Source organism: Ovis aries, chromosome 11 (genome assembly GCF_016772045.2).
Source record: "Ovis aries strain OAR_USU_Benz2616 breed Rambouillet chromosome 11, ARS-UI_Ramb_v3.0, whole genome shotgun sequence".
NCBI classification, from domain to species: domain Eukaryota; kingdom Metazoa; phylum Chordata; class Mammalia; order Artiodactyla; family Bovidae; genus Ovis; species Ovis aries.
Genome location: NC_056064.1, coordinates 27,140,851 through 27,155,586, shown reverse-complemented (window position 1 = coordinate 27,155,586; position 14,736 = coordinate 27,140,851). Strand labels below are relative to the sequence as shown.

Sequence of the window (14,736 nt, the reverse complement as noted above, 5' to 3'; positions counted from 1 at the left end):
TGTTGTGGGGCGGGGAAAGGCAGAGACTGGGCGGTGGAATGGTGGGGTGGCGAAGAAAGAGAGTCAGTTTGGTTCTGCGCAAGCGTAAATCAGCGACCAGGAGGGGGCGTGAGAGAGGCAAGAGGAGTGTGGAAGCCCTGCTGCGCTGGCCAGCGAGAGCTGGGTCGCCAGCCTTGACGCGTGCGCCGTGGCCCTCGGGGCCCGCGCGCGGCGGGCGGGTGCCCGGTGCGTCTGCGCAGTAGGTGGCGGCGGCGGCAGAGGGAGGAGGAGGCCGTGTAGAGGCAGCGGCAGCAGTGGGTCCCGGGACTGAGGCTGCAGCGGGGGCGGCGGCGGGCGGAAGCTGAGGTGACGAAGGCAGCGGCGGCGGCGGCCGTTTTCCTCACGGTGGCGGAGACCAAGGCGGCGGCGGCGGACGGGGAGCGGCCCGGCCCCGGCCCCCTGCTCGTTGGCTGTGGCAGGGCCGCCGTGGGGCCGGCCCGGCTCCCGCCCCCCGCGGCTCCCCCTCCAGCTCCTCCTCCAGGGAGACGCCGGGGACCTGGCCCGGCCCGTACTCAGAGCGCTGCTGCAGCCGCCGCCGGGGGAGTCGGAGGCGGTGGCGGCGCCATGGGCGGCCTGGCTTCGGGGGGGGATGTGGAGCCGGGACTGCCCGTCGAGGTGCGCGGCTCCAACGGGGCCTTCTACAAGGTGAGGCGGCGCGCCGGCCAGGGACGCGGTCTTCAGCCCCCTCCCTCCAGCCAGAACGGGGAAGAGTGGGGTGGGATCGAGGTTCTGGAGCTAGCCCTGACCCTTAGAACCTTGGACCCACGATCCCACCCGCGGCCCTCCTTGGGGGAGACTTCTGGAAGTTAACCCCTTATTTTTGGCCCCTCTGTTACACCTGCTTTTACCCGCATCTCTGGGAATGAACATCAGGGCATTATTGTGCTTGGATCAGCGCCCCCGCAGCCCCCAGGAGAGACCCCATTTACCCTAGCGTCTTATTGACTTTTCCTGTCTCCTAATAGAAGGCATACCTTGGATCTTAATCACCTCTTCCCCACAGTCCAAGCACATGGAGAATTCTCTTTATTCTCCCCTATTACCCCCTTGGGAAAGCCGTCCCATATTAGATCCTTTCATCTTCCTCGGAGAGGCCTCTGCCTACTGGCTCTGAAAGACTCACTCCACTTTCATCTTATATTTCTGTTCCCACACCAAGGAGAAACGGTCAGAAGCTGTTTATGACATTTAGTATCTTTGACCTCAGGAACTCTGGGCTGTATCAGTCTAGTTGCCTCCTAGCCATAAGGTGGCATCTTTTCACAAGTCTCTCTCACCCCACCCCTTTATTTCCAAGGCTAGTTGGTCTGCTCTTCTACTGGAGGATGGTTTTGTATTTGTCATCTCACGTTGACCTCATACATTCAAATCATTCATATAGTTTCTTCATTTTGAGGAGTGTGAGCTTCATACTCCTACTCTCTATCTAAAATGAGATCTCATGAGGATTACTTCTGTTTATCTTTTTCTTAAGGATTTCCACTTCTAGAAGACTTTTGGTCAACCTGCCCAATTTGGAAACCCAATAGTCTATTTATTTATTTTTTTTAAAGGAGAAGAGGACTGTCTTTACATTTTTAATATTCATTTATTTGGCTGTGCAGCATTCAGGATCTTAGTTTCTGAACCAGGAATCAAACCCATGCCCCCTGCATTGGGAATGCAGAGTCTTACCCACTGGACTGCCAGGGAAGTCCCCTGAATCTATTTTTTAGGACACTTTTTTCCCCATTCATTTATATTAAGCTAGAGGGAGACCCCTCTTGCCTCTCAGGAATTTTTCTTTTGCCACTGTTGTTATGTTGTTAGTTTGAACCGCTTTGTGCTTTATGCCTGGGATTGTCTCAGAGACTTTCCTGCTTCCTGACTTGTTCTCTCATTTTGCCCTCATCCATTATTTGTGAGGACAAGAGCCCCCTTTCCTCCACTTCCCCTCAAGCCTTTCCTCCCGTAGTGGACCTCTCCACCTTGGTATCTTGGAAATGACTTTCCTTCCCTGTGAAGTCGTATCTTGCTATAACTGGAAAGGGTCTCATATTAGCCCTTGGAGTAGGTTTCTGCCCCAGCTTCAATTGATAAGTTCAGTGGTCATCTTTGACCCACTCTAAATGCCTATTCATTCCTGCCTGACTTCCCCTCACCAGATTTCTTTATATTCTTCATTGCCTATGCGTAACCTCATCTGTCTTAATTTCTCAATTTAAGTCTGTGGCTTTTTATCCTAGTATTTCTGCATAATCCCCCAAAACTACCTATTCCATGACCCAGCTAACATGGAAGAAGGAAGCTCCCAATTTACCCCTTCTTTCATTCTTTTTCTACATACTTTCCTAACTCATGGGACTTTTTTCTCTAGCATGCCTCCATACCATTTGTTTTCTTTGGCAAAGTCTCTTAATTCCTTTCTGATTCTGATAGAGTACATTTGTCTCTTATATCCTTTTCCCTCAGGCTTGCTTACCTTTGTTGAAATACCCTTTCTCATAAGATTTTAACCTAATTTCCCACAATATCCTGTCCTTCATCAGGGTCCTTCCCAGCCCCAAGAAAGTGCTTCTTAAATTGAGTCTGAGATCAAGATATAATGTTTGCTTTTGTTCCAGGAAGCATGGGAAAGATCAGTATCCAGTTTGAATTAACCGTGTGAGACTGCTGGGAAGGGGCATGTTTCCCTTTCCACATATAAGTGTCAAGTAGAAAGTCTGTCTCTGAATCTTTCTCTTTTCTCCTGTGGGCTATATGGCAGTGATAGACTTGATTCAGTGAATCAAAGATAGGATGCTTTGAATCAGAGAATAGAATTTGGAGTTCAACTAAAAGCCAGGTAATATGGAGTTTGTATTTTGGCCACTTTAGCATTTTCTGCTCCTTGTCTCATTTGAACAACAAAACATCCTTAAATTCAGTAATCTTTCTTAACTTTCAGTGCCATATACTTACTGAATCTGACCTTGCTGCTGATTTAATATTCATGACTCAGCAGACTTCAGTGTGGTTCAAGGAGTGTTTACATTGCTTCTAGAACTATAAATCTGGGGAGGTTCCGTGCATCTCTCTCAGAAATGGGTCCTGTTGTTTTTTTTCTTCTTACAAGCTAGAACTGAAAATACCAGAAGTTATCTTGTAGCTATCCCATCAACTCTTCCTTTTCTGTCAGAACTTAATGCACATATTTCCTTAAGGTGTACTCTCCCAAGTGAACTATCCGTTCATCTTCTCGGGCATGGCCATCCAACTTTCTAGACCTTACCTGGATATCCCAATACCTACTCCTTTGTTAAGGATATAGCATCCACCTATAAGCCAAAGCCCATTTGCCATGACTGTTGAATTGAATTGAGTCATCCTTTGGATCTAGGTAGCCTTCTAGAGATTCACTTAACTGCTCTTGCCCTCCCTTGCTTATCTTCTCAGTGAGCATGGATTGAGCAGAACGAGGAACTCACTTTCTACCACTGGTATCTATGAAGGAAAAAACTGGGATAATGTGAGTGGAATTAAGGAGCAGAGAGTGAATTGGAATATGAAATTGAGGAGAAAGCTTGTTTTGGAGAATCTTTGACAAAAAAAAAAGACCTTAGAAGTGTAAGAATGAGTGATGTTTTGTTGAACTGCTGAGTAATGTGAGGGAAAAGTGCATTTTTTGTGAATGATTATATCTAGGAGTGGGGAATCTCTTCACAAAAAAGGCAGGCAAGTGACTCTCTTCTATCTTTTCCACAGTGTTTTATCTCATCCCAGAAATGTTTTGAAAATAGCTAACTTTCTCTTCATTAACTGTTTCTAAAGCTTAGAGATAGACATTTTGGATAAAGTCAGCTGCAGAGGCTAGATGAAATTTTTAGAGAAATCCAGACAGACCCTTATAAAGGAAGAAAAGAGAGGGAAGAGATATAATAGTCATTGTGGGAGGAGGGGAGGAGGACACTTAAAAGGAGCTAAGGAAAAAAGAAGTGGAGGGGAAGGAGTTAAAGGGAAGAACCCAAAAGAGAAGAGGAACTTGGGCAAACAGTGAAAAGTAAAAGTGCCTCAGTTGTGAGTGGAGAAGAGGAGGAGTGAGCACTGATGGAGCTGAATGAAGAGTGGGAAAAACGTTTCCAAGGAAGGGAATGGCAGAGAAAGCTAAAGCATGGGTATGTAAGGCTAGGCAGGACCAGGAGTCCTGGGCAGTAGTAAGACTCCATAATGAGATCCTTTCTCAAAAGAAGAGGAAGATGGCTCATATCAAGAGGGAAATTTTAGGTTTAGATTTAAGGAAAGAACAGTGAATTAAGTGTTTATGATTGACCAGTTCTCCCTGAGGTGGGAATGACCCAAGTGTGCATTTTTGGTATTTTCTCTCCTAAGCTCATATTTTGTTCCTATCTGCAAACCTTAGGAATAGTATAAGAATTATTTTGCTTTTTGAAACCCCTAATTTTTTTTAAAGCTTTAATGAGGCATAATTGACATACAATGAAGCATACAAATTTAAACCATACAATTTAAGTTTTGACATACACATAAAATGAAACATCACCACAATTTCTGTCATTCCCAAAAGTCTTCCGCTAATGCTTTTTGTCAGTATACATTAGTTTGAATTTTCTGATTTTTGACAGACATGAAAAGGCAGTTACTGGAAAAAGTACAGTCTTTCAACAAATGGTGTTTAAAGAACTGCACATCCATAGGTTAAAAATGAACTTTAATCGTATCTGACACCATATTAAAAAATTTAACTCAAAATGGATCATAGACCTAAATGTAAAATAAAAACTATAGAACTTCTAGACAAGGACATAGGAGGAAACTTCTGTGGTCTTGGATTAGGTGAATATTTCTTAGATATGAAACCAAAAGAGCAAATTGATAAATTGGACTTTATCAAAATTAGCAATCCCTAATTTTGAGTATTTGAAAAATAGAAAAGGTAGGAAAACTGGGAGCATAGGATTGAACTCTTAGCTTTGGCTTTCTCGGTGAAGACAGAGAAGATAGAAGTAGGGAATTCCTTGGCGGTCCAGTGGTTCAGACTTAGCGCTTTCACTGCCTTGGCCAAAAAAAAAAAAAGAGAAAATAGGTAGGCCAGCTATTCAATCATTCCTGTTGCTGTTCCTTGTCAAGGTCTCAAGTTTGGGGTCTTCTACAGATTTTATTACCCTTTTCAAATTCTTAGCAGTGTCATAGTCTAACGTTAAAAAATCTTACATCTTTATTTATTTGCCCATACCACGTGACTTGTAGGATTGTAGTTCCCTACCAGGGATTGAACCCTGGTCCACAGCTGTGAAAGTCTTAACCACTGGACCACCAGGGAATTCCCTCACGTCTTTTAAATCCTAATTTTTCTTTCTGTAGGTTGTTTTTGGACTTTGAACTTGTCCAGTGTTCTGATTATTTTCGTATGGCCCAGGCATCAGAGCAGCAAGTTGCTCAGGTCTCTTGCTGTGTTAGGAGTTAGACCCTTTCTTGGCAGATCCTGGTGTCCTCTAGGTGTTCCAGGACAGCCTCACACTGTCTCATGGGATATTCTTAGCTTTGCTGAATGTTGTTGGTATTTTAATTGAACTCTGGCAAGCCGCTCAGTACAGCAGGAGGCAGAAGATAGGGCCCTATGGGAGCCATAGGAGACCACTAGTTTCCAGGCTGTTCTGATACAGGTGATGTTTTTCCCTTCTACTTAATGTCTATCTCATCTTATTTCTGGATTTTTTAACATCTCTGTCCATGCCAGTATTATTTCTTTTCTTGCTACCTCACCATTTGTATTATTTCCCCAGTGCAGCTTTCCCTAGCCTGGTTTTTAGATTGCTTGTGTTCCCATCTAAAACTAGTTTTACAAGAGGAAAAAAAAAAGGCAGTGGGGGGGGTGGGGTGGGGGTTTCCTTGTGGCTTAGTGGTTAGGATTTGGGCTTTCACTGCCATGGCCTTGGGTTCAGTCCTTGATCTGGGAACTGTTTCACCAGCTGTGTGGTGTGGCCAGAAAAAGAAACCTTAGTTTTGTTGTTTAGTTGCTGAGTCGGGTCTGACTGTTTGCAACCCCATGGAGTGTATGTAGCCCCCCAGGCTCTGTCCATGGCATTTTCCAAGCAAGAATATTGGAGTAGGTTGCCATTTCCTCCTCGTGGGGATCTTTCCCACCCAGGGATTGAACCCACATCTCCTGCTTGGCAGGCGGATTCTCTACCACTGAGCCACCGGAGAAGCCCAACCTCTAGTATAAGATGCTGCAAAGGTGCCTGTTCCTCTAATGGCTGAGGTGGTGGTTAATTGTCTTTTTTTTTTTTCTTTTCACTTGGTTCTAAAATCCATTCTAGGGCTTTGTGAAGGATGTCCATGAAGACTCTGTCACCATCTTCTTTGAAAACAAGTAAGACCTTGGGAATAGAGAATCCAGCATACTAGGTCCTAGAAGGAGAGTGGAGAAGGGGCGACTGAGTCCCATGAGGCATGTAATAGGTGGGCAAGAGCCAGGGGTTTGGGTGGGCGACTTGTATGGATCCTAGGAGAGGAAATGGTGCTGGTGGGGGCATTTGACTCAGTATTTAGGTTCTAACGAGATGGAAGACACTGGTATGGAGCAGAGCCTGGAATTTAGCTTCTAATCACCAGCAAAGATGGAAAATGTCCAGTGGAGGAAGTTACCTTTTTCTGAAGAAACAGGCAACCACACTAGCCTGAATAGCTATTGTATCACTGTTTCCCTTGTAGCTGGCAGAGTGAAAGACAGATTCCTTTTGGGGATGTCCGGCTACCACCTCCAGCTGACTATAACAAGGAGATCACAGAAGGGGATGAAGTGGAGGTAAGGGCCTGAAGTCCACCTTTTCTAAACATCACTTTTCCCAGGATTCTGCATCTCCCTTACCCTGATACAGGTATCATAGGCTCCTTACTGCTTGTTGCACTCTCCTTCCTCCATCCAGCTAGGCAGTCTGTGGAGGAGTGAAGTGTCCATCACCATTGTGATGAATCAAGCCTTTAGGGAGCTTCCTAGTTTCAGGGGATCCACTTTGCTTCCATTTACGATAACAGCATCTGAACTCCAGTGTCCTCTGATGTTAACTAGCAGCTCCTTCCTCTAGTTTCCTTTATCTTGGTCTAGGATGCCTCTTAAGTGTCTTAATGCTCATTCTATTCTTGATGTTTTTAGATGGGCCTCAAGATCTCTTTTATTTTCAACTTCTCTTCAGGTTTATTCTCGAGCCAATGAGCAAGAGCCTTGTGGCTGGTGGCTGGCCCGGGTGCGGATGATGAAGGGAGATGTGAGTGTGACTGATTGTCAAGGTCTTTGGGGGAACTGCTGAAACATTTTTGTCAGAGGATGGTGGGAGACAGAAGCTCATGTTATCCACACCTTCTTTCTTTCCTTCTGCCAGTTCTATGTTATTGAATATGCTGCCTGCGATGCCACTTACAATGAGATTGTCACCCTGGAACGGCTTCGGCCCGTTAATCCCAATCCCCTTGCAACCAAAGGCAGCTTCTTCAAGGTTACCATGGCTGTGCCTGAGGATCTGAGAGAGGCGTGAGTGTTTGGGATATTGGGTGTGGGGGACCCCCTTTATGGTCCTCATCTCTGCACGTGTTTGTCCCAGGCCCTGCTCCCAGTGTGTTTTGTGTTCCCTTGACCCTCTAGAGTCTTCTCTGCTCCCAGTTCTGTTTCCTCATCTCTGTTCTTTAACTGAAGTCCTTGTTTTTCTCAGTCCCTCTCTCTCCCGTGAATGTTCAGCTATACTCTACACTCTGCCCTCTGAGCACTGTTCTCTTTTCTCTGCAGCTGTTCCAATGAAAACGTCCATAAAGAGTTTAAGAAAGCATTGGGAGCGAACTGCATCTTTCTCAACATCACAAATAGTGAGCTCTTCATCCTGGTGAGTTTATTTTGCCTGAACTTCACCTAAGCCCTTCTCCCCTTTTAACTCTTTTGCAAGAAGGGAAGAGCTAAAGTGTGCTTATATTTATTTGTCAGAAAGGACTTTATTCCTCCTGAATCCTGTGGACCCAGGTTAGCCCTACTATTCCTTAGTCTTTCTCATGTATGCCTTAATTTTTTTTCAACCTGACCATCATATTGCAGTATGGGTCAAGGACCCTTCTTGCATATTTGGACTGTCAGAAACAGTATGAATCTCACTTGTGCTTGCCACGTAAGATCAGTTCCCATAGGCATCCAGATAGTAGGCCCTTGTGAGACCAACAGTGATTTTCTCTTCCTCAACTTTGTTTCTTAAACTCCTGCCCTTTTCCAGAGACTCAGGTGTCCTGATTTCCCAGTTCCTGACTCTCCTCTAAAACATAGGCAGTTTTTAGTGACTTTTCTGTTGGTTTCTTTCCAGTCAACCACGGAAGCCCCTGTGAAGCGAGCATCCCTGCTGGGTGATATGCATTTTCGAAGCCTGCGCACCAAACTGCTGCTCATGTCACGCAATGAAGAAGCTACCAAGCACCTCGAGGTAAGTTTGGGCTCCACTTTTTACTGCTGAATGGTCTTGTTGTCTTCCCTCCCACCTCATCCTCCACTCATACTCTTATGTTTACAGAACAGAGGTTAAGATCTTTCTGGGCCATTAAACCTGGGTCTGCTATTTCATCTCTGGATGGCAGAGCTCCATCATGTTTTTTGTGTGAAGCTTTTTTTTTTAAAGCTACGGGACCATGTGACCAAGTGAAATTTTACTTGAAAGCACAATGCATAAGACAGATGAATCAGAACAAGTCTGTCTAAAAGTAGAAGAAGGTGTGGGTCTTACCTCCACTGGGTGCCCCCAAATTACCTCTGAGAACCAAACCACTTTGTGAGAGCCATTTGTACACTGGAAAAGATCCCTAGTCTTGGAATCAATCCTGTCTTGCTTTGTCAAATAATTGACCTTTGGCAAATAATTTGATTCCAGTGAGTTTTCTCTTCCTATCTGTGACAATGAGGAAGTTGAAAGAGAGTGTTTATACAAGGTCTTTTTGAATCCTGACATCTTATGATGGTCAGATTCTCTTAGGAATTATACTGTCCTAAGTGAGGTGCACACGTGTATGTGTTATTTGAACATCCATTTCCTTTTAATCAAGTGAACTGATCTTTATGGGAGCCTGTGCAAATGGTAATCTGTATTTCTCCAGGGATGCTCCTCAGGGTGCTGCCAGAGCCTTTCCCTTTGCCTCCCTTTGTACTCAGGCCTCCCTCTGAGGGCTGGTTGAGAAATGAAGTGGTAACATGGTGTGTCATAGCCTCTTTTTATGCTTTTCTTAACCTCTTGCTTTCTCCTCAACTTTTTGGGTTTTATTTTGGGAGTTTGTATTGGTTTGGATAAGGTAAATATTCCTTACACTTGCATCTACCATGTGAAAAGTCCTTTCTAAACACCAGTCTTATTTAATCCTGTTAGTCTGGGAATGGGGCAGGTCAGGGGTAATCGTTTAGTGGGAAACAGCAGAGGCACAGAGAGTATGTTTTGTTTGGGATTATACAACCAGATGGTGTTAGAGCCAAATCCAGAACTTTGATGGCTCCTAGCCCAAACCCTGCTATCATTACCTCCCCTGCCCACCAAGCCATTGGTACTGAGAAGGTAGGAATGGAATGAAGCATTCCTAAATTCTCCACACAGGTCCTGGTGGTCAGTGGACTTCCAGATAGTTCTGGCTTTCTTTCACAGTCTTTTCTTATTGAAGTTATGCAAAGTGTCAGATTCCCGGGACAGGTGTCTGAGATTTCACCATGATTCCTATAAGTCAGTGTCTTTTTTTCTTTCAGACAAGCAAGCAGCTGGCGGCAGCTTTCCAAGAGGAGTTCACAGTGCGAGAGGACCTGATGGGACTAGCAATTGGGACTCATGGTGCCAACATCCAGCAGGCCCGAAAAGTACCTGGGGTGACTGCCATTGAATTGGGTGAAGAGACCTGCACTTTCCGCATCTATGGGGAGGTCAGCAAAAGATATCTGTTGTCTAGGTCCCTTCGGGGATACAGAAGAGTGTGTGAAATAGAAAGGAAGCCTGTCGTGTTCACCTCTCTCCCCTTTTTTTAAATAATGTGCATACCTTTTTTTTCCTTTAACTGGTGTATAGTTGCTTCCTCCCTCCCAGACTGTGGTGGCAGCACATTTTCCCAAAGACAGAGAGTGGCAGGAAGATCACTGTTTGAGATCCAGGTCCTCTGTTTTATTAATAACTCCCCATTCTTCTCTTAGACTCCTGAAGCATGCCGACAGGCCCGGAGCTATCTTGAGTTTTCTGAGGACTCCGTGCAAGTGCCCAGGAATCTGGTTGGTGAGTTAGGGTTGTGTATGTATATAAGAGAACATGTTGGGGGCCAGATGTGAGATGCTCTAAAGTGATTCTGGCTTCGCACCTCCCAGTGCACTTCGTTTCACGAGGACAGACCAAACAGTCTGTAATTGGAGTGACAAAAATGGGAGAATTAATTCCTAGCGATTGTGGTGTGAAAACACACTAGAAGCCTAGAAGCAGGAGATTCATTAAACAGAATTCTTGCATAGAAGCTGGAAAACTGTTTTTGCTCTTTTTTCTTTCCTTTAAAAAAAAAAAAGCCTGACTCCTCCTTTACCTATTCAGGCAAAGTGATTGGAAAGAACGGGAAAGTGATCCAGGAGATTGTGGATAAATCCGGTGTGGTGAGGGTTCGAGTTGAAGGTGATAATGACAAGAAGAACCCCAGGGAAGAGGTATGGGGCAACTACACCTAGAGATTGGTTTCCAGAGTAGATATGAATTGTTCTCCAAGCCATTCTTTTGAGGGCTGGGATTTCTAGGGGATAGGGCGTGGGAACTTTGGTTTTTCCTAGTAGATGGCAAGCCTAGAAAGATCCCTTTTGGGTAGGCTTCTTAGACAAGGTGGACTTAATACTTGATTTGAGTCTGTTTCTAATCTATGTGTCCTTTGCTCTCCAGGGCATGGTTCCTTTCATATTTGTTGGCACCCGAGAAAACATCAGCAATGCTCAAGCTCTGCTGGAATATCACCTCTCCTACCTGCAGGTACCCGAGCCAGGAGCCTGGGAGAGGAAAGACCCATGTGTACAGGGGACTGAGGAGCATGCTGGATGGAGTTAAAAGTGGTGGTTTCCAGTTTGTATCTCTGAGTAGAATAGAAACTGTTAGGTGGAAAATTGGGGCTGTGGAGTTGGAACCCATCATTTTCCTTTTTAAGCCTTGTGTTCCTGAGAGTTCAGGTCCCTAGGGACAGTTGGGGCAGAGAAGCGTGAAGAGAGACTATTGATCTTTCACCTACTTCTCCTTCCTTGTTTTTCTACCCAACCAGGAGGTGGAGCAGCTCCGCTTGGAGAGGCTGCAGATTGATGAGCAGCTTCGGCAGATTGGGCTGGGCTTTCGGCCTCCTGGAAGTGGGCGGGGCAGCGGCAGCAGTGACAAGGCTGGATATACCACTGATGAGAGCTCCTCTTCTTCCCTTCATACCACACGAACCTATGGGGGCAGCTATGGGGGCCGGGGCCGGGGCCGGAGGACAGGCGGTCCTGCCTATGGTGAGATATCTATGGGAGTGGGGGGTAAGCAGTGATGGGGTGTGGGAGGCAGAGGTCTGGGTGGAAGCTTGAGGAAAGGGTGATTGAGAAGATGAAGTGATTGGCTGAGGGACTAAGGAGTGAGAGGGAGAATTTTCCAGCTTGGGGGTGGGGATGGATCCTGGGATAGAGTGAGGGACCCTGTTTGAACGCCACTGTGTTCTTCAGGCCCCAACTCAGACCTATCCACAGCTTCTGAGACGGAGTCAGAGAAGAGGGAGGAGCCCACCCGAGCTGGGCCTGGCGACCGGGATGCCCCGACCCGGGGGGAAGAAAGCCGGAGGCGTCCGATAGGAGGCCGGGGTAGGGGACCCCCACCTGCCCCCCGGCCCACCTCAAGATACAACTCTTCATCGATTAGCTCAGGTACCAGAAGCAGACAGCTGGGCTCATGAATGTGGGCCAAAAAGAAAGATGGTGGACACTTGACTCCCAACTCCTTCTTCCTCCAACCAGTGCTGAAGGACCCAGACAGTAATCCCTACAGCCTACTGGACACATCCGAACCAGAGCCCCCCGTTGATTCAGAGCCGGGGGAACCCCCGCCAGCAAGCGCCAGACGCCGCCGCTCGCGCCGCCGCCGCACCGACGAGGACAGGACTGTCATGGATGGAGGCCTGGAATCCGACGGGCCCGGCATGACGGAGAATGGCCTGGGTAAGGGGTGTGTGAGGGTGTGAAAGATTGCAGCTGGGCAAGAATTGAGGGGGTGGGTGATTGATGCGCAGTTCTCATTTTCCCATGCCCCACAGAAGATGAGTCAAGACCCCAGCGTCGTAATCGGAGCCGCCGCCGCCGTAACCGTGGTAACCGGACTGATGGTTCTATCAGTGGAGACCGTCAGCCAGGTGAGCTAACACTGGATTCCAGCAGACTGCCTCAGAGAACAGGATGCCTCCTATCCTGTGGAAACTAGGGGTTGGGGTCCAGTGGGTGTCTAGGGGCTGGATACCTGGGTTCCTTCTGAAACTTGATCCTCTGTCTTCCCCAGTGACTGTGGCTGACTATATCTCCCGAGCAAAGTCTCAGAGCCGCCAGCGGCCACCCCTGGATCGCACTAAACCTTCAGAGGATTCTCTTTCAGGGCAGAAGGTAGGCAAGGAAGACATAGTTTACCCCACTACCTTTTGTGTTGCTCTGGAGTAGGGGGCACATGAAAACTCGCTAAGAAATCGCTTGTGAAATTGCAGGGAAGGCATGCAGCTGGAGTTTAGGCTACATGTAGAATAGTGAAAAGTTTGTATAGAAGAGAAAGGGCCATTTGGTTCATATTTTCTGGATCCCAGTAAAAGTGACTACTGGCGACCAACCACTGGGTCCCAGCAGATGCCTGGAGCTCTTAGGTGGTAGGGAATGGCATTACCTGAATTTCTACTGACCTCCTTTCCTTCCTCTCCATTTTCTTTCCCACTCTCCCTTCAGGGTGACTCTGTCAGCAAGCTTCCTAAGGGCCCCTCAGAGAATGGGGAGCTCTCCGCCCCCTTGGAGTTGGGTAGTTTGGTGAATGGGGTTTCATAAACCCTCCAGCCCGCATCCCTCCCTTCTCCATCTCGCTTGCTGCCCAACACCAATGGCCCTCACAGGCCCGACCGACCTGCGCTGGAGCTGCTCTTATCTAGGGGGGAGGGGGGTGGCACAGCAGCTTGGGTCCCCCCCAGCCTCCAGGAGCTAGTGGAGGGGTGTGTAACAGGGTCCTACCCCCTCCCTCTTGTCCACCCTACCCCCAGGGTGAGGGGAGTCTCTCTCCTTCCCCATCAGACTGGATGTGCCTTTATCCTCTAATGCCCCAATCTCTCTCTGAACACCCCCATTCTCCGCCTGTTGGTGCGGGGTGCTCCTTGACCCACCCAGATTTGACAGTTCAGGGGGGCTCCCCTGCTATCCCTCCTCCCATCCTGTACCCCCCATTTCTGGGGCCTCATCACTGTGGAAGACGGGGATAGTAAGGGTATAAGTGGGTGGGAGGCATGGGGAAGGTTTTGGAGTAGAACCAGGGGTGTGTATGAAGGGGGGTGACAAGGTCCCCCAGGGGAGGGGGGGACCAACCTTGTCTGGTGGATGAGAAGGCGTATTTATTTTTCACTGTACAGTATTTAAAAAGAGAATAAAAAAATCCAAATGGCTCTCTGGTTCCTGTACCTTCCTTGTGCCCAGTTTGGTCCATCTGTTTCTATAGGAGTGACCTGCCCTGGCCCTTGTTTCCTGTATCACCACAACTGGCTTCTCTAGCATTCCAGAGATGGTCTACGTCTAGGAATTTCTGACATTCCTGAATTCCCCAGGCCCAGGTACCCTCCTGGTCTAGAGAAAAGCAGCCGATGCCTTGCTGCTTCTCCCCTCCCCCAGGTTTGCTGGTAGAGGGAGCTAGGCCACTCCTATACCCTGAGTCACAGCAGGCTAGGTAGGGCTGCTCAGAGCTGGAGCTGTTCCTGCTAAGAGCTGAGAGCCAAGGCAGGCTGCTTAATCCGATTACCTGAGGCCTGGGGCTTGGGCTGGGCCTTGGGGAGCATGGGGAGCAGGGTTCCCTCAAGACAGCCCCTGGAACCTAGGTGTCGAGCCCTCATTCCTGCTGGTACTCTGCTCTGGATCCAGGCTTCCTCTCCAGCATCAGTATCACTGATCTCTCAGCCTTGGTTCTTCTGGGCTTCCTTGTGCCCTGCCTCCCAACTCTGAGGTTTAGAGATAAAACATGTGGAGAAACCTAGGTTTGGGGGCTATAGTGGTGAGAGTTTAAATTTTCTCACCTGGCAAGGGGTTGTATCACCACCCAAGCACCTGCTGGGATGACTCAGGAAACAAAAATGGCCTGCCTGCCTGCCTCCTGACTGCCTGACTTTTCTGCCCCGGGGCTGGTCAGGGGCTTGAGCTGTGGTAGGCACCAGAAAAAGGTTTGGGTTAGTGGGTTGGGTGTTCCCACCTTCTTCCCAGCACAACTCTGACCCTGAGGGCTCTTGATCCCCCTCTACTTGATCCCTTTGTGCAAAGATATTGACTTTAAATCGCTGTGCTTAAGAAGGGAGGGGTAGATGTTCAGGCTATTGGGGCTGGAAGGCCTGACTTATGGGTCTTGGGTGGAGAGGGGGTGTGGTCCCCTGGGGGGAGTGTTGGGGGCTGGGAAGAATGGGACACCTGGGTTGGCCTAAGGGAGGGGGATGTTGGCGCCCTTAAGGAGG

General features: G+C 47.8%; 1 protein-coding gene across 3 annotated transcripts; it reads left to right on the top strand.

Annotated features, from left to right (window-relative positions):
• Nucleotides 1-235: 235 nt before the first annotated feature.
• Nucleotides 236-14,685, top strand: FXR2 (FMR1 autosomal homolog 2). Of its 3 annotated transcripts, none has more exons than XM_042256620.2 (17): nucleotides 236-684; nucleotides 6,339-6,391; nucleotides 6,733-6,826; nucleotides 7,215-7,286; nucleotides 7,401-7,549; nucleotides 7,802-7,895; nucleotides 8,361-8,477; nucleotides 9,776-9,946; nucleotides 10,211-10,289; nucleotides 10,596-10,705; nucleotides 10,932-11,018; nucleotides 11,302-11,524; nucleotides 11,732-11,929; nucleotides 12,020-12,220; nucleotides 12,316-12,411; nucleotides 12,555-12,655; nucleotides 13,740-14,685. In XM_042256620.2, exons 1-17 carry the CDS (start codon nucleotides 604-606, stop codon nucleotides 13,743-13,745), a joined length of 1,932 nt encoding a protein of 643 aa, XP_042112554.1. In that variant the 5' UTR covers nucleotides 236-603; the 3' UTR covers nucleotides 13,746-14,685. The 3 variants fall into 3 exon arrangements, with proteins under 3 accessions (XP_042112554.1, XP_027830761.2, XP_014954111.3); XM_027974960.2 differs by lacking the exon at nucleotides 13,740-14,685 and adding an exon at nucleotides 12,986-13,686 and having other exon boundaries at nucleotides 11,756-11,929; XM_015098625.3 differs by lacking the exon at nucleotides 13,740-14,685 and adding an exon at nucleotides 12,986-13,686.
• Nucleotides 14,686-14,736: the final 51 nt, after the last annotated feature.

Coding starts and splice junctions, on each gene's coding strand:
- FXR2 (XM_015098625.3), top strand. CDS start 604: ATGGGCGGCCTGGCTTCGGGGGGGGATGTGGAGCCGGGACTGCCCGTC. Junction 7,896..8,360: donor ATAGTGAGCTCTTCATCCTG/GTGAGTTTATTT, acceptor GTTTCTTTCCAG/TCAACCACGGAAGCCCCTGT. Junction 11,525..11,731: donor GACAGGCGGTCCTGCCTATG/GTGAGATATCTA, acceptor TGTGTTCTTCAG/GCCCCAACTCAGACCTATCC.